Source organism: Elephas maximus, chromosome 20 (genome assembly GCF_024166365.1).
Source record: "Elephas maximus indicus isolate mEleMax1 chromosome 20, mEleMax1 primary haplotype, whole genome shotgun sequence".
Lineage (NCBI taxonomy): Eukaryota > Metazoa > Chordata > Mammalia > Proboscidea > Elephantidae > Elephas > Elephas maximus.
Genome location: NC_064838.1, coordinates 67,400,048 through 67,419,535, shown reverse-complemented (window position 1 = coordinate 67,419,535; position 19,488 = coordinate 67,400,048). Strand labels below are relative to the sequence as shown.

Genomic DNA, 19,488 nt, shown 5'->3' with positions numbered 1-19,488 from the left:
TCATTTAATTCATGACTCTACCTAAAATTGTTTCTCATGTAACACCTCCAGGTGACATCGTGTTTAATTTCACGTGAGACAAGTTTAAAGGCTACATTATTTTACTCTTCCTAATCACTAAAAATTTTAAAATAAAATTAAAATGTATAATTTTTCAGAACTGAAAATTTTTTTATCGTACTTTAGATGAAAGTTTACAGAGCAAACTAGTTTGTCATTAAACAATTAATACGCATATTGTTTTGTGACATTGGTTGCCAACCCCATGACACATCAACGCTCTCCCTTCTCTATCTTGGGTTCCGTATTACCAGCTTTCTTGCTTCCTCCTACCTTCTTGTCCTTGCCCCTGGGCTGGTGTGCCCATTTAGCCTCGTTTTGTTTTATGGGCCTGTGTAATTTTTTTTTTTTTTTTTCTAATCTTTGGCTGAAGGATGAACCTCAGGAGTGACTTCACTACTGAGCTATACGGGTGTCCAGGGGCCATATTCTTAGGGTTTCTCCAGTCTCTGTCAGACCAGTAAGTCTGGTCTTTGTGTGTGTGTGTGTGTGTGTGTGTATGAGCTAAAATTTTGTTCTACATTTTCCTTCAGTTCTGTCTGGGACCCTGTATTGTGATCCCTATCAGAGCAGTCGGTAGTGGTCGCCAGGCACCATCCAGTTGTGCTGGACTCAGCCTGGTGGAGGCTGTGGTAGTTGTGGTCCATCAGACCTTTAGACTAATCTTTCCCTTGGTTTTCTTCATTCTCCCTTGCTCAGAACTGAAATTTTGATCTATATTATAGCTCTTGTATCTCCAAAACTCTGCTAGGGAAATTCAACCCACTGCGACGAATGCAACTCTTGTAGTTGTATTTCTCCTTGAAAACTCAAACTGTGCGGAGAGAACTTTTTCCCAGTAGCAACTGCTGAGTTAGTTACCAACCTAGGATCAAACAAGAAGAAATGAGGTAGGACTTGTTGTTGTTAGTTGCCATTGAGTTGACTTCGACTCATGGCAGCTCCACGTGTGCTGAGTAGAACTGCTCCATTGGGTTTTCAAGGCCGTGACCTTTCAAAAGCACGTCAGCAGGCTGTCTTCTGAGGCACCTCTGGGTGGATTCAAACCACCAACCTTTCAGCTGGCAGTCGGACGCTTACCCCTTTGTGCCACCCAGGGCCTCCTTGGTAGGACTTGAGGGGGAAGAACAAGACATGTTGATTCTGGCTTAGAAAGTGACGTGAGCCATCTGGCTTTCTCTGATCATTCTCCTTAGAGTCGGCAACAGTTGTCTCTCATTCGTTGGTTCTTGAAGGCTGTTCAGTGGGTTTCCATGGGAAGGCCCCTGACTCCCACCTCTGCTGAGTAACTTTCTAAGGTCTCGAGAGGTAGAGCCAGTCAACACCAAGCTGAGCTGGGCTCTGAGGGAGACGGTTCAACAGCATCATCTCACCCACACGCTTCTCCTTGGAGCTGAATGGTTTTGCTGAGGAGACGCCTAGAACCAGAGCTGTTTCTGTGTAAACAATGCACTATTTTTAAGTTATTGCGTTAGATGTAGCCAGTTTGTACAGGTATAGTGGTAAATAACCAACTTGAAACCCGCACAACCACTTAATGGTTGTGAGATCATGGGGTACTTATTTAACCTACCTCTGCCCTTTCTCTCGTACACAAAGGGGGGCCATTAATAGTGCCAGCCTCTTAAGAGGTCAGCACGGTGATTAAATCATGTAATGCTTCTAGGGTGCTTAACTCGGCGCCTGCTCATCGTAAGGACTCAGTGTTCAATGCAAGTTAACTGCTTTTATTAATGGTGCATGTGTGTGTGTGTGTACTGTGCTAAATAGTATTTTGTTAAAAACAATAGCCTCTGAAGTTTCATAGAATAGTCTGAGGGTTTGGTGAGTTAAGAGGCTAAATTGCCCTTGTGATTAATGAGTCTGGAAAAGCAGAATAGTTCTATCTCATTTCAGCCTCTATTCCTTGTTCCCGTTGCCACTCATCAGTGGCATGAGGCTTGATCAGTAAACAAATGAGCCATTAACAGTAAAGTTCTCTTTAGGGCATTAAATTCATATCAAGATGCTGGTGGCCAGCAATTAAGCCTCACGTAGGTGGTTGTTGTGAGGTGGTAGTGGTGGTGACGGTGGGAGAAGTAGCCATATCAGCGATCACTGTAGTAAAGCCCTCCATTTCTGACCAAACATTATCCAAATCTAAGTCAGAATCCATATTCTGTGAACCCTCCATTGTCCAGTGAGGTGTTAATTATTCACTTTATCTCTCAATCCTGCTTCCCTTTCAGGGGATAGCATTTCCAGGGGAAAGTGAACCCCAGGGCAGGTATTAGAGAGAAGTGAATGAGACACTCATCTTGGTTGCAAAATTTTAGAGGGAGCCAAACATCATAGTGATCAAGATAAGCAACAGTTTAATTCAAACTTTCTTTTAATAAAAATTAATGCCAAAAAATTCCAGGATGAACAAAATATCAAAGTCTGACACTGCGATTACATGACACTGTCTCACTCACTTCTCCCTAATCCTGGATGCAGTGAACCCCAGTGTTACAGAGGAGACATTTTATGTATAAGGGCTTCTCCATGTGGAGTTGCTGTGGTTAGAGGGCAGAGTGTGAGGATATGTGCACACTCAGGAGCTAAGGTTCTACTACTACAAATGGATCGAGAAGATTCCTTTATATTATATTGGAAGTATATCTGGTATGTATCTGAGAATAATAACAATAGCAGCTAAATTTTATGGAGCACTTACTATATGACAGGCCTTCTGCTGGACACTTCACATAAATTGTCTTTTAAGGCTAACAGTAATCCCGTGAAGTAGATGCTGTTGTTAACCCAGGAGGAGGCTGAGGGTCAGAGAATTAAGTAGCTTGCTTGAGGTTATCCAGCTAGCACACGGGGTCACCATGAATCAACTGCAGGGCAAAAATAACAACAAGAAGTAGCCAACATCGGCTGAAGTTGTCATTGATCCCCACAGGCTTTGAGAAATTGCTCATTGTTTGTGTGAATTCTTTTAATCCAAGATTTCAATCTAGCTCAGTATATATATAGTCTAGCATATACGTCATTGTACCCAAGATCAGCTTACGTATTTGAGTTGTGATCTACCACAAAACAACTTCCCAACACAATTGCATTTGCTAAGAGATAGTGATGTATCAGTTAAAACTTTGACAGACAATCTCAGAAATATTCCAATAGGAATGGTTTCCTCCGCCACCTCACGGCTTTCCTTGGTAGCCTGCTCTGTTTCTTCTCTTGTTGTTTGGTCTCTCTTAGGTTGATAGAGCGAGAAAAGAAGGAAGAGGTGATGAAGACCATGATGACGGTGGTGGTGGTGGCGGTGCCTGCTGCGGCAGCAGCTCCTAACATTTATCAAGGCCTTATTCTTTGCCCATACTAGCATTATCTCATGTAATCATTACTAATAGCCTAATTAATCCCTACTTTAAAAAAAAAAAAAATTTTTTTTTTTTTTTATTACCGAGAAACCGAGTCTCTGAGAACGTAAGTAACTTGTCCAAGACCACAAGTCCAGGTCTGTGTTTAGATCTGTGCCCTTAACCACTACGTTATGGAAAGGAAGAAAGAACTAAATGGCAGAGTTTCAGATCAGCCTTGCTGCTCCCTTTAAACAGAGCCGTTGTATCTGTTGCAGCTACTGGAGAAGCAAACCTTTTCCAAAGGCCCTGTTATCAGGCAGGCCGTAGCTGTGATGGGTCTGTTTTGGGTTCCAAGTCCAAAACTTCACCAGGGTAGGAAGTCTTAAATTAATACAGCTGAATCCTGAGATGGCAGCAAGAGTCGTGATTGTACTTAGGTATTTAGGACATGTTGTCAGCTCACAATTTGATTCTGTGGGTTTAGGATACCTTTTACTAAGATTTTAGTGCCCAGGGGTTGCCAGCTCTGAAAAAGGTGTATCTGAGGCAAAGATAAAACAAAATGGGGACTGTAAAAATGCTGTATTTTGTCTTTTGAAGAGTCATAACAAATCTGCTGCATGAGCACCCATCTGAGACAAAGCAAACCTGATTAGTACACACAGAGAGTCTCAAGAGGAGGAGCAGGGAAAGCCAGGCACCCAGAGGTGTGTGAATGGCCTTTAACGCCTGGCTTTCTGGGAGGGGGAAAGCCCTGGTTTGTAGCTTTTGCTGATTTCCGTGGTGTAAATCCTCCCACCACGACCAATTTCTAGCTACCTATGTGACGTCCCTGAAGAGATGGGAAGAGATGCGTCACATCACGCTCATGACCAGCCTAATGTCAATTCAGTGGCCGTCCTAGAGAATTGCTGCTTCTGGGTTCACTGGCTGTGTGACCTTGGGCAAGCCACTTCACTTCTCTGGGCTGTTGTTTACTCCTCTACAAAGGATAAAATGGAAGATCCCTTTTACCTCTAACATTTTAAAGTTCTAGAAGGCAGCGCCTCCTGCTTTCTTCAACATCCAAGTGCCTTTAAGCGCCTTTCTGGAAAACCAAGTTAGCGCTGTGCTGCATCCAAAAGTACCTCCCATTTCATCTTCTGAGCATAAGGCTTGGAAAGGAGTGACTTACTCCCTTTTGCCTCTTTAAATGCGTAGCCAATGGGGCATCATACATTTCTTACACTTCTTTTGCTAGATGTGAGATCCAGGAGGGAAAGCATGGCTGTTCCAGGGCTGTCTTGCTCTCGCGGCTGGGAATCTGTGAGTGTGCTGCCGTCCTGACCCACTGCCACGTGCGTTTCCTACCTCCCTACCCGTGCAGCCACGGAGCAAGGGCGTTGATAGCATCCTGCCTTTTTATTTATTATTATTCTAATTTTACTATCCGAACGCCATTTACAAGAGTGGGAACTGCTTATATAAAACGCAAGGGGGGCTTTGTGGCATTTTTTCCCTGAAAGGTGGCTTGTCTCTCAGCAAAGAGAAAAAGGCATGTTGTGCAAAGCTTGCTGGCAGTGACACCAGCCAGCGCCGGTTTGCCTGTTGTCGCAGCCAAAGCAAAACGCCACCTCTGCCTGGAAGCCAGAGTGGCACTTTCCTCTTTTATGGCCCTGAGATTCACCCACCCTGAAGCCCTAGGTGTGTAGGTTTGGCCAGGAGGTCACTAGGGTTCTTCAAAGGTCATCTTCCAATCTTGGGATGTAGGGGCAGGGCAGGGTGAGCATTGCCCATGACCCTCAAAATAGATTATTTGGGCACCAGATTGCTATTGAGAGTCCAAGGCATGTCAGCTACAGCCAAGGAGCATGGAATTGGAGGCCTGGGATGAATACAAAGAGCCCCCAAATTGCTGAGAATAAGGTAAAACAACAAAAAATCGCTGTCAAGTCGATTCCGACTCATAGTGGCCCTGTAAGACGGAGTAGAACTGCCCCATGGGGTTTCCAAGGAGCAGCTGGTGGGTTCAAACTGCCGACCTTTTTTGGATAGCATCTGAGCTCTTAACCACTGTGCCATCAAGGCTCTGGGAAAAAGGTAGGGCTACAGAAACGCCAGTGACCCAGTGACATTCCTGTCCCCAGACCACTTCTTAACAAACCCAGAGGCACTGGCAGCAAAAGCTCCAGAATTCCAAGGCAGCTGGTGCCAAAAACACCCCCCAACAACTGATCCCCCCTCAAAAACAAAAAAACTTCCAGTAAAATATTCTCACCCCTAGAGGGGAAAACCTGTCCACGCTGGAAGCAACTTGACCCTGGAAATCTCTCCTCTCCACGGAGTGAACTGCAATTCTCAAGGAAAAAAAATCTCCCTCTGCCACCCCCACCCTCCCCCACCTGCTCCTGGGGAGGGACAGAAGGTTCCTAAAACTGACAGTTTCACTCCATGATCTTTAAAAGAGCAGGAGTTGGCTGGGAGGCTGCAGAGCTGCATTGGTTGGGGTGGTGTGGTCGCTGCGGCTGGGCTCCAGAGACAGCCCCAATTGGCTCTGATGAGCAAGGAGCCTAGAAAGGAGAGACTGCAGAGAGGATTTCTGAACACCATGGCTGAGACTGTGTCGTTTCTTGCAAGGTGAAACTTGGCAGTTATACCTTGCAAGCAAAAACCAAATTAATTAAAAAAAAAAAAAAAAGAAGAAGAAATTAAGTCAGAAACAAGGCTTCGGAAAAACTGTGAGTGTTAGGCATAAACTGATTTTGGATGATCTTTAGGTGAGAAAGGGTGGAGTTACCATCAGAAACATGTTTTTGTTTATGCTTTTTAAATCCCCACTGGTGTGTGATGTGTGTGCGTGCGTGTGTGTGTGCGTGCGTGTGTGCGTGTGTTGGTTAGCATGAGAACATGCATCGTCTAAATTCTCTTACCACTCTTTTTTTTTCTTTTCTGAGTCTTTTCTGTGTACAGATCATATAGAAGCCCTATAAATAAATCTATAGGTCTATCCACACCTTTTCATTTTATTTGTAAATTGTTTGGTGTAAGCGGCAGAGCGTAATGAAACCTGGTGAAGTTTAAAAGATTAGATTTTTTTTCATACTGACACTTTATAACACTGTTCATATGTCTCCGAGTGAGATTTATGAATATATGAGCAGTACTGCAAAATTATCCCGCACCAGAGACTTCCTGCACCACAGGGGTGGCAGTCTGAAGTGACACAGCTTCAAGCATTTTTCACAGACAAGAAGCAAAATTTAACCCCCTTAAGGGGAAGTATGATTTCAACAGCTTGAAATGAGCTCATTTGTAGATTTTTTTTTCTTCTTCTTCTCATCTTCCATAATTTTTTGGTGTTAAGATTAAAACAGATTGCAGCGCCAACACAGGGGCACATAAGCTGCCCAGAGTATGGTTTGGCCCCTAAAGACAAATCGTCATTCATTGTCTTTGTCAGGAAGACCCCAAGAGCGTAAATGAAGGCAAACTTCACCCTAAATTCCAAGGGCCCTCAGACTGATTCCCAGAGCTGTACTTAGCAGGTGGGGGTCTGGATTTTTCAGAAGGTAAGTGGCAAGTGACATCAGTTGGTTCAGTGGAGAAGCCCCCATCTTTGGGCATCCAAGACAATGGCGTTAGGAAATAACACAGTGGCTTGACTCTCAGCTGAGTAAAATGAACCAGTATAAAGGGGAATCAGAAAAGCAAAAAAATGGCCTCTATGAATTGACTGTGGATGGAATGTTTACGGTGGAAGAGCTCGGATTTAGATTCAAAGTCCAAACCGACCTCGTTTAGGCGGATCCAGCACCTGGTGAGCTGGAGTGAAGTAGTGTTTCTGATTGATCTCTCTGCTCTCAGAGCCTCTTTAACGGCTTGTGTTTCCGCCAAGGGGGCCGTTCCCTCCCTGCTCTGTACACTCTCCATGATGCGTTGGCTGGAGAACTTTTGTCTCTTTTTTCAGCAATGGTACAACAGCTCCATGAATGTCATCTGCACCTGGTTGACGGACCGCATGGACTTGCAGCTTCACATTTATCAGTTGAAAACTCTAATTAGGATGGTAAAGGTAAAAGAAAAATCATTGTTCTTCTTTGCAAATAGCTCACTAAACTGTTTCATTAGCGAGCTGCAGAACTTCCTTAACAGAAAGAGTTGTCAGTTTGTAGATAAAACAAGATGCTCTCTGCAAGAATATCTCCTGCAAGTAAAACCTAGCAAGTCCCTTGGGATGCATGGTTAATTTCTTACACAGGCATCCAGGGAAAATTTAACAAAAAGGAATTTGAAATCTTTATCCAGACTAGAAATACACTTTATGTATTTGCCATGCAAAAATACTACATCAGTCACACTACCATTTGCATTAGACTTTCAAAAGCTGACTTTTGGGATCACTATGCTAATCACATCGATCACCAATTTCGTTTATGGATTAAACCAAAAAACCAAACCCGTTGCTATCGAGCCATTTCTGACTCAGAGCAACCCTACAGCTTAATTAAATAAAAATTTTGCCACAGTTAATTTAACAAAAATATTTACTTCCAGCTAATTCTAAATATGTCATGTGATCACTATCAGAATGCAAATCGATATTGTTCTCATAGTTAATTGAAGTAGTTTCTCAACAACGCGTGTATACAATCAAATGTAAAGGATCACAAAGGTGAGATAACATACCCTGAAAGTAGCTTTTTTCCCTGTTTTTGTGTGTGCGCGCGCCTTGGACTGATGATAATTATTTCAGCGTGAAATCTCAGTGGTTTACGTGAAATAATAAGATCACAGAAGGGGGTAAATACGTTTTTGATCATTTCAGTTTCCATTTGATGGTTCGCCATAGAGGGTTTTAAAACATGCACATGCAAAAATCTTGTTCAAAGCACAAAGTCTCCTTTAAAATATTTTAACAATAAAACCTAGCTAAATTTCTATTTCTTACCCATTTGCCAAGTCTCTCTCCTTTCCCCCCTCCCCCATTTCCTAGCCCCCTTCCGGATTAGCACTATTTCACTGAAGGTGCCCTTCTACCCTGGCGCTGACTTAAAACCAATTACTGTTCGGTTCTGTGTAATTAAGGAGAATTCTTATCATCTGCATTTGATCTCACAAAGTGCAAGCCCAGGGAAGGTTATAAACAGCAGTGCGCTGCAAGCCACTACCAGTGCTGCAGCTCTTAAAAAGCAGCACAGGCACTTGGACCGCGGATCCAGCCTAATTTTCACATTTTTTACTTCAGTTCCTTCAGGCAGACTCACTGACCTAACCACTCGAATTCCATTTTCTGGGTATAAATGCTATTTGGGGAAGCTTTCTGTTTGACCCTTACTGAGTGGACATGAGAAGAAGACATATAAATTTAATATTTTCAGGTATCTTCTCCTGACTGATATTCCCAGATCTATGTTGGGAATGTTGGAATTTGCTATATTTTATTAAGAAAAAAAAAATGTAAGTCAGAGAGGAGGTTTAATCTTATCCTTCTGCCAAAAAATACAGGCATGAACCACAAGAAAGGGGACACTGAAATGTCACGGCCAAAAGGACCCCTGCACTTTTGCCAAGAGTAGGCGCAGCTTAACTGGTGCCAGAACACAGAGACAGAAAACAGAAATCACCGCCTATTTGCCAAGTATATTGCCCAGAGGTCTGCCTCTCTAGGGCAAACTTCCAAGAATAATTGGCTTTCTTTCCTACCTAGGCAGCCACTTTGTTCATTCATTCATTCACTCACTCACTCATTCGGCAAGTATTTAATCATTTTTCCAACATTTGATATTAATTGAGCCCCTACTTATTTATTTTAAAATAAACCCTTTGCCGTTGAGTCAATTCCAATGCATGGCAGCCCTGTAGGACAGAGTAGAACTGCCACGTCTTTTTCCCAATTATTTTAAAATACGGATAATTAAAAAATGAGTCGATGTGATCCCTGTCCTTAAAGCCTTTAGAATCTAGTGGGGGAATACAAGCTCTGGAACCTGAATATAGGGGAAAATATTCAAGTGCATCTACCTTTTTTCCCTCCCGTATTCTGGCAACAATTATATTGCTCTAAGTGGCAACAAAACAAGTGATTGAAAAGTATGAAAAAAAAGTCAAGTGAGTCACCTGGCCATCCGGTCTACACCACGCCTAGCATTTCTTCAGCCTCCTCCTACCCTTTCCCCACCAGGTTAGGACCCAGTTCACTAGCTACCTGGCTTCCTCCTCCCAGGAGAGCTGCGAAGCTTGGTCCATAATTAGGACGACCTCGTAATTTATTGTCTAAGCCAGGTTACTTTTTTAAAAGTGACAAAGGCACTGTTAATAATCAGTCCAGGACAGGCATAAACTGGAAAACAGGACTTGTGCGTATTATTCTATCCATAATTTTATGATATTGGACTTCACTAAGCCAAGCTGCATTCCCTTGTTAACTCCACAGTGATTACAACATCTGACCTTCAGGAGGGGTTGACACTGTGATTGTCGACTGCATTGGACAGCCTGGTAAATACAGAAATCCCAATGGGAGTGGCGTCCAAGCATGTTAACGTCCCTCCTCTTGCACCTTCACCAAGGCTCCCGTATCAACAGGAGAAACAAACAGCAAAATCAGAAGCTGAAATGATATGCAGCACGATGACAAGAGTTGTAGTTAGAGACCTTTAAAAAATTTTTTATGAAGTAGACAACAGCCAGATGTTTCTGGTCATGTTCAATTAATGCGAAGGGATTTCTAGAAAAACAGTCCCTAAGATACCTAAGGAAATCTGAGAGAAATCATCCGAAGGAACAAAGAAAGAACTTGTGGCACTCTAGTACCAAACCATTGTTCTTGAAAAAGAGCCAGAATTTTTCCCTGAGACCATGGAGTTGTGAACAGAATAGATACAGCCGTTTCCCAAGGAAATGAGAAGTGAATCACATGCCTGCAACATATTGATGAGGCATTAGCGCTCCGTCTTCCCGTCATTGTCGCTGCCCATGATAGGTTTCATATAGCAACATACATATGTCTGTCTTGTGAGGGAGACAGAAGGATATGGCTCATGCAATTAAAAGCCTCAGGAATACTAAAGACCAGACTGCAGCAGAAATCACGAAATACCAAAATCACTTGATCCATTATTTATTTGTTATAGCCCCTTACGCTGCCTATCACATATTATAATAACCTAAGAAAGAACCAGACTCCCCCCTCAAAAAAAAAAGAAAAGAAACCAAAACAATTACGGAATGTTTCCCTTTATGGAACTGAATAAACACAGCTTATGTTCTTTGCTCTGTCTCATCTAATACAGTTTATCCTGTCACAATTTCCCCCTTTCTGTCATTCAACAAATCTTAATTTTCAGTACAAGTGAAATCTGAGCGTGGTGGTTTTGCGGTTGTTGAGGCATAAAGGGTGACACCCATGCTTGCTTTGCGTCCTCCCCCTGCCCTTCAAGATCTCCTTTTTCATTGCATCTTTTCCCTCTTTAGAAAACCTATAGAGATTTCCGATTGCAAGGGGTCCTGGACTCGACCTTAAACAGCAAGACCTATGAAACCATCCGGAACCGTCTCACTGTGGAAGAAGCCACAGCCTCAGTGAGCGAGGGTGGGGGCCTACAGGGCATCAGCATGAAGGACAGCGACGAGGAAGACGAAGAAGACGATTAGGCCGTTTGATCCTGGAGCCCATTGGGACGGAGCCCTGTAACTAATGCATGTCCTTAGTCTGTTAGTTAACCCCATTAGGGAACTTTCTGTCAACTCCCACGCCCATGAGATGTTTATCAATACAATTGCCATTTTAGCTATGTGGTACCAAGATTAGCAGATGACCTTCGAATCTACTGATTTTCTGATTCCATGTTTATATGTTTACAAGCAATATGGAACACCATTCTTAAAACACTGTTCATGGAGACCACTTGGTCCAGCCACTAGGCATGTCCCTGACAACAAGCAAAGTGAAATGATGCTTCATTGATACACTGTGTATACATCGGTGATAGATGGATGCCAGGGCCAGTATACCAAGAACTTTCATTTCTTTGTTTCGCTTATGTGGATGCCAATTATTTAAATGAGTACATAAATAAATTTAATTAAGATACATAGGTCTGCTTTGTTTTTTGGGTTTGTTTTTTTTTTTAAACAAAAGGCAAGTCTCCAACAACCAACTTTAGTTGCTTTTTGTTCCCCCAAAACGAAAATATGAACCCCTTGTGTCCTTGTTAACTCATCCTTTCACTTATCTGTACAGTTAGCCAAAAAAGCATGGCTACCTACCAATGAACTGATCCTCTTCATGCCAAGGCAAGGGCGATCCTATCATAACGTAACATCAAGCACAGTTCAGAGCAACTGTCTTCTGTCAAAGGTTATCCTATGAAATGTTACATTTTGCATTTACGTTTCAATAACTGTGTATGTAAAAAAAAAAAAAAAACCCTGAATATTTAAATTACAACCCTAGACTATAAATGTGTTTATAATAAGATATGGGTATTTCCCTCAGTAGATTGTAACCATACTCTGGATTCTTTTGTTGCACAATGTTTTTTATATCTGTCATGTACATTGCATTTGACCCATCACTGCATGGCCCTGGGCCCTCTGCAGAGCTGTTTTGTTCTGTGTAAAGTAGTGGCTCCATCTTGCTTTTGCCTTATGTAAAGCCTACAGTTATGAAAGTGTGGAAAACTGTGGCTTCTCAATAAATAATTATTCAGATGTCCTAACAATGCACACTCGAGTCTTTTTTTTTTCCCCCATCTCCTTTGAAAGTGAGAACCAAGACACGAGAAGCTAGAAAACACAGAAAAGAAGAGGGAAGGGGTAATTTTCTTAGAGTGTTCTCAAAACTCATGGAGTGGTGGTTTTCCCATGCTCGTAGTTCTCCACAAAACAACGCCGAAAATTCCGCTAATTCAGACTCCACTAATTGAGAATCTGTGGGCATTGTGACATGTTGGGCAGATTACGCTTGTGTTATCGGGTAAATAAGAGTTTGCTAAGCAAGTGAGTGGTGTAAACGAGAGAAATGTTTCTCCTGTATGGGGGGAAGGCCAACAAACTGTTTTTAAGCACTACTTTAACAGCAGTGTTTGCATTCAAACAAAGCGTGTGCCAATTATATATGATTCTTATATATTTGTTAAAGCGTTTGACAAGATTCCCTAAGATTCAGAGCCCTCTTTTCACTCCCTAGTCCCTATCAGCAATAGAATCACCTAGGTTTGAAAGAAATTAAACATTTTTTACCCTTTTTTTTTTTTTCTTTTATGTGTTACTAAATCAAACTGACCTTTCCTGGGGGTGGCTGAGGTTTCAGGGAAACGGCTACTTTTCCCATAGAACAGGTAGAATGGTCACCAGGTGTTCTCTGCAAATCAACCCTTCAAGGCAGCATGTTCCACCCTGTTTAATCTTTGAGATCTGTGAGTACAAACCGACTGTCCTTCCTGCCTAGCGGGTTTACAAGAACAGTGCCCGTTTAATGGGCAACTGTTCTGCGCCAAGCATTTTGCATGTATTATCTTATTTAAATCTCACAACAACCCTAATAGCAGAGGACTGTTATTATCTTTATTATAGATGAGGAAAGGTTAAGGTAACTCACCCGACATTTACACAACATCATGCAGGAACGATACTTCAGAGATGTCACCATACAACTGGTAATACAAATGGCGGAGATGAGCCACTCGGATGATGAAAAACACTTTTCCCAACGGCACACAGTTAAGCAGGAGTGGCAAAGCCAGGATGGTTAAAAATGTATTTGTATTGTATTTTTAGTAAAGTAAAGCATATCTCTTGCAACAATTGCAAACAACTCAGAAATGTGCAAAGTAAATAGGAGGCATCTGTTCAGTATATAGGAGTTAGAAACAGGAGGAAAATGCTCACGGTGCCTTGGGGGAGCCCTAAGAGAGTGGGTTAGATAAGTGACCAAAGGCATGCTCCTAAAGGCATAAAGAGGACCAACTCAGAAGGGACTGTGTCTCTAAAACCAGGTCAACAACAGATTCTCCATAAGGAGAATTCACTACAGCCTCGCGCTGAGGATCCTGTGAAGTAGCATCTCTCGCTGGACTTCCAAGGAAGGGCTGTGAGAAAGGAAATGACATCAGGAAACAGCAGAGAGAAAGAACTGACCAAAAAAAATTTTTTAATTTTATTGTGAAAGTTTACAGCTCACGTTAATTTCTCATTCAAAGAATTATACATACATTCTTTTGTGACATTGGTTGCAATCCCCACAATGTGACAGCATGCTCCCCGCTTCCACCCAGGTTCCCTGTGTCCATTGGCCCAGTTCCTGTCCCCTCTTGCCTTATCGTCCTGCTTTCGAGCAGGAGTTGTCCATTTGGTCTTGTGTGTTCGATTGAACTAAGAAGCATGTTCCTCACATGTCTTACTGTTTATTTTATAGGACTGTCTAATCTCTGTTTGAAAAGCTGACCTCGGGAGTGGTTTTAGTTCTGAGTTAGCTGGGCGTCTGGCGGCCATAGTCTCAGGGGTTCCTCCAGTCTCTGTCAGACCAGTAAATCTGCTTTGTTTGTTTGTTGGGGGGGGGGGGTTGTATGTGAATTTGAATTTTGTTCTACGTTTTTTTCCTGCTCTGGCCGGGACTCTCTGTTGTGATCCCCGTCAGAGCGGTTGGTGGTGGTAGCCAGACACCACCTGGTTCTCCTGGGCTCAGGCCGAGGAGGCTGTGGTTCCTGTGGAGAACTGGCCGGATTTAGGCCCCAGTTTGTCCTTGCCACAGACTCAAAGCTGAGAAGCCAGCTATGGTATCTTGAGCTTTCTCTTTTTTCCTTCTTAATTTAAATATAATGTGCACACAGCTCAGTGATTTATCACAAAGTGGACACACTCATAGAACAACCACCCAGGTCAATAAGTGGAATAGGACCTACCTACGTCCCCAGACACGCCCACGTCCTTGCCCCTCACCAATGACTAACCAGTTAACCAGTTGCTGACAAGTTGATTCCTACTCATGCTGACCTCATGTATATCAGAGTAGAACTGTGCTCAATAGGATTTTCAAGGCTGATTTTTCAGAAGTAGATTGCCAGGCCTTTCTTCTGAGATGCCTCTGGGTAGACTCAAACCTCCAAACTTTCAGTTAGCAAGTGACCACGTTAGCCAGGTGCACCACCCAGGGACTCCTCCAACCACTCCTCCATCCTTACTCTCTAAAGGTAACCACTACCCTGGCTTCTAATACCATGCATTGCATTTGCCCGTTTTAACCTTTACATGATTAGAATTGCAGTATATTTTCTTTCATGTCTGGCTTCTTTTGCTCTCAATTATGTCATTGGCGTAAGTGTAGTTCATTTATTTTCATTGATGTCTAGTGTTCCACTGTATGAATATACCACTATTTATTGTCATTGATATCTAGTATTCCATCTTATGGACATACCACTATTTATCGTCACTGATATCTAGTATTCCATTGTATGGATATACCACTATTTATCCATGTTTCCATGTTGTTTTCAGTTTTTGGCTGTCATGAATAATGCTGCCATGAATTTTCTTGTACTTATCCTTTGGTGCCGTTGCTGAGTCACAGGGTGAAGGTTTGTTCATTTCTGGGAGACACTGCCAGTTTTCTGTGGTGGGTGTGCAAAGTTACCCTCTCACCAGCAGTGTGTCAGAGCCTCAGTTGCCCTGCATCCTTGCCGACACGAAGTATGTCGCTCTTTAAGTTTCACCCTTCTGGGAGCTGGTACAGTGGTTTATAGTTTTGTTTCTCTGGTCATAAAAATGGAGCTGGTTGCCTTTTACTACGCATATTGGCAATTTGGATGACCTCTTTTGTGAAGCGTCTGCCTAAATCTTTCACCCTTTTTTAAAGGAGGACATTTCTGGAGCTAACTGAGGGCTGAGGGGGAAGAGGCCAGATGGGTGATGAGACATAGAGATGGGAAGGGAAGGCTTAACCTAAGCAGAAAGCATTCACTGTGTTAACAATCAATCCACGGTAGCTTTTGTGTACATACTTGTCTGGGATGTGCCAGAAATACCAGGCTCTCTCTAATCCATTCCCTCTCATCACCCAGCTAAACTTTCTAAACAAGCAAGTCAGATCTCGTTCTCATCCAATTAAAAGCCCTCAGTGGCTCCCCTTGCCCACAGAATGAAGTCCCAGCTCCTTCAGATAGCCTACAAGTTCACATACAATCTGACCCTCTCTGTCTACCATCCTTCTCTCTCTAGGCTACAGCTACACTGACCATCTTTCAGTTCCTCCTGTGAACCACGGTCCTTCCCACCCAGAGCCCTCCCCCTAGCTCCCCTTTTCATCCGTCAAATCCCAGCTAATCTTGACAAATCTCATCCTCATCTCTATCTCCTCCCATTCAGCATCCATGTCCCTGGTATATGCTCTCATAACATTCTCCTCTTCATGGTATTCATCACACCATTCATGAAGGAGTTATTTGCATAATCACACTCTTTACATCCTTTTTCTCTACTTTAGCGGGGTGTGGGCTGCACTAGCTTCCCCACTCTGTCCTCTGTGTGCCCAATAAATATATGATTAATAAATGAAGGCTGAAAATACAAAGACATAGGTGGTCTGACTGCTGTTCTCTTAGAGCCTGTAGTTTAGGTGGTCTGAATCTTATCTTAGAGCCTGTGGTCTAGGTGGTATGAATCTTATCTTAGAACCTGTGGTCTAGGTGGTATGAATCTTATCTTAAAATCTGTGGTCGAGGTGGTAGGAATCTTCCAAAGATTCATACAGACTAAATACTATAAGATTCTGAGGAGGGAGAAGGAAAAGAAGGCTTCCTGGAGGAAGTGGGCTTTGAAGAACAGAGAGGAGAAGAGAGAACAAGGGCAAAAGCAGAGGGAAGAGGGCAATGGTGCCGCTCGGTTGTACGCTCCGCAGAGCCAGGGAAATGTGTTGGTTTTCTTCTCTGATGGAGTCCCATTGCCCACAGTAAACACTCAACAGATACACATTGATTTAAGTCATCAGCAAATGTGCTTAGTGTGTTAGGGGAGCCTGGCTTCATGCCAAGATTTATGTAGGGGGGCTTGGAGAGGTTATGACAGAAATAGTAGATAAGAAGTAAAAGAAGGATACTTGGTTTAGTTCGGTTTGGGTTTGTTGGTCTGCATAGCTGAGAGCTAGCCAGTACTTGTATTTTTTTCAAAACATTTGCAGATAATTTTAAAGTTAAAAAAAAAATCAAATGGAACAGAGTTGTATGAAATAAAAAAGTTTAAGCCTCTTTCCTTCCCAACCCATTGCTAACAAACAGGCATTTGTTCTTCCTGGTGTTTTCAATGAATATACAAGCATGTTGGATACGTTGATATATGTGCTGTATACAAATGGGAATCACCCTGAACGTACTATTTGGCAAATTATGTATTCCATACATCATTGTAGGGTCATTTCCATGTCTGCACATAGAGGTTTTCTGTGTTGCTTTTCAGGGTTGAAAATTTCTATGGAAATTTCCCGGTCAAAGAAGAGACAAGAGCAAGGTAAGGTAAACTGAAAATCCAGACAAAATCAGGGTGGATTGAAACATAATGGAGGAGACGAGCCATCAGTAGAAGTGGCCTTCGCGACTGCTGATGCATTTCTGAAACGCCCCAAATCCAATCTCAGTCTAACGGCACATATTACGGTTATCTGCATATGTGTCTGTCTCCCCACTAGACTGCCAACTTCTTGAGGTCAAGGACTGTGTACTCATCTGTGTATGGCAGTCTGGTGCCTGGGCTATAGTACACCATTTGTCCTTGAGTCGATTCTGACTCATGGTGGCTCCATGTGTGTCAGAGTAGAACTGTACTCTGTAGGTTCTCAATGGATGACTCTCTGGAAGTAGATCACCAGGCTTTTCTTCAGAGGTGCCTCTAAGTGGATTTGAACCTCCAACCTTTCAGTTAGCAGCCAAGCACGTTGATCATTTGCACCATCCAGGGACTCCCCAAGATAGAGCATGCACTCAATAAACGTGGGTTGTATTGAAGTGGTGACCATCAGAGAGGCATGCCTGGTATCATCATGCCCAAAAAAGCATAAACTAAATTTATTGCAATGTACTCCGTCTATAAAGAAGTAATTACTAAAGATGGTGGAGAATCTCTGTGGTTTTGGGAATGCCATCCACTTCACCACTAACATGGCCAGAATTTCCAGTGCAGACGTGAATACTCATACTGTCACAAATTTGGGTTTCTAAAAGAATTTTAGGAAATCAACCAACTAACAAGGGTTATATCATGACTGTTTAAGCACAAACTTTATAAGTTCGTTTTTATTGAAATTTTTCAATCCAAAGTAAGTGTGTTCTTTGTGGCCAACTTCCATCAGCCATATGATTAACAAATCTGAAATGAAATCAAATTATGCACAATCCTGCAATTCTTGGTAAACAAAATTTTTTTAATCAATATTCATCTTTTATTCAAGGTTGTTTTGCTTCTTCCTCTAAATACTAAAATTATCATCTGTTTTCCTTTTTACGAAACTGCGGATTTCATCTAACATTATAAATCTGCATTTGTTGTAACTAAGCAAAACATGAGAAAAGGGCCGATGATGGTGCAGTCTGCCAGCAGAGTTCTCTACCCTGATGACAGTGCCTTGAAGGTCAAAGAAAAACACTGAGCAACACATTAATCATAGCCATAAGCTACCAGAGGGATAAAACGATTTAAATCAATACGCACAACTAGAGAACGAGAGGAATGCTAAGGCGACAATAGGCCAAAAGTACGCAAATCAGATTTTTGATTATTTCCTAAGAATTGATGGTGGGATGTCAAGAAGCAACTGTAAGCATGGTTAAGTTGGCATATTTCCCTCTGTCCATCAGAAACCAGTTGGCTTGTTTCCTGGGTGGTGAATACAATTGCAAAGAATAAACAAGGCTTTGCTTAAATCTCCCAGCAAGAAACATGTGATGAGGATGATACAGAATTCAGAGAAAGTGTTGAGAATTTTAGAATGTATTTAAAAGAAAACCAAAGGCAATGTAAAAAGACAAATGTTGGTGTGGTATTTGCTGCAAAGGAAAGTATAGTTTATGTGGAAGCTATGACTAGGTTTCAAATGTAATGTCACTATATTATACCCACTCGTCACTCACTGACACAGTTCAGATCCAAAGACCAGGTTGTTATGTGAAAATCGGCATTACGCAAAAATGGAGGATGACTACGTCACTACATAACTGTCAAATTACATCATCATATAACTGCCAAACCACTGAGAATCATAGCCTAGCCAAGTCGACACGTAACCTAGCCATCACAGGCATCTTGCCTTGCACCTCGGCGTTCATTACTGCCAGTCAGATTTTTTAATATTGTCATAAATGTGAAATATTTGGATAACGAGATAGTTGATAAGTGAGGAGTAGATGTATATACATGGTTAACACACTCAGCTGCTAACTCAAAGGTTGGAAGTTGGAGTCTACACAGAGGCACCTCAGAAGAAAGGCCTGGTAATCTACTTTTGGAAAATCAGCCATTGAAAACCGTATGGAGCCCGGTTCTGCTCTGGCACACGTGGGGTCTCCGTGAGTTGGAACTGACTCGTCAGTAACTGGTTTGTATCATATTTTGTAAATGAGACCGCTGAGCTGTACTGCTTACTTTTTCTCCTCAATCACCACCTGGAATAGGGTTTTGAACATAACTTCATGCACAGTATTTTTTGGTTAAATTAATTTTGAACAAAAAAAAGTATCCTCCAAAAAACCATAATATCAAGATTAAAAAAAAAAAAAAAATTATAGACTAAAAATTCCAGAGCATATGGAGAGTATTGACATCGCAATGGATCTGGGAAGTTTGAACTCTTCAGAGGACGCTTCGATTAAATGCAAATTTCTAGTTTTGTGATGTTGGAAGTTGAACTTCTGTGAAGCGATTTTGGCAGGATGAGGAGATGTCTTTCTCACCAAAACTCAGAGTACTTAAATAGTCCTGATAAAATAATTCTGAAGAGGTTAAAATAGACTAAAAAAAATCCATTACCATTGAGCGAGTCCCATCTCATGGTGACCACAGGTGACACAAAGTAGAACTGCTCCATGGGGTTTTCTTGGCTGTAATCTTAACATAAGCAGATAGCCAG

The 19,488-nt window shown here is 42.3% G+C and overlaps 1 protein-coding gene across 3 annotated transcripts in view; it reads left to right on the top strand.

The window, feature by feature from the left end:
- CADPS (calcium dependent secretion activator) overlaps positions 1-11,186 on the top strand; it is a 578,687-nt gene extending 567,501 nt beyond the window's left edge. For all 3 annotated transcript variants that reach the window (XM_049861704.1, XM_049861703.1, XM_049861702.1), the window contains 2 exons: positions 7,342-7,446; positions 10,848-11,186. In XM_049861704.1, the coding sequence (XP_049717661.1) occupies positions 7,342-7,446; positions 10,848-11,027 (285 nt within the window). In that variant the 3' untranslated portion in view covers positions 11,028-11,186. The remainder of the gene's footprint in view (positions 1-7,341; positions 7,447-10,847) is intronic.
- Positions 11,187-19,488: the final 8,302 nt, after the last annotated feature.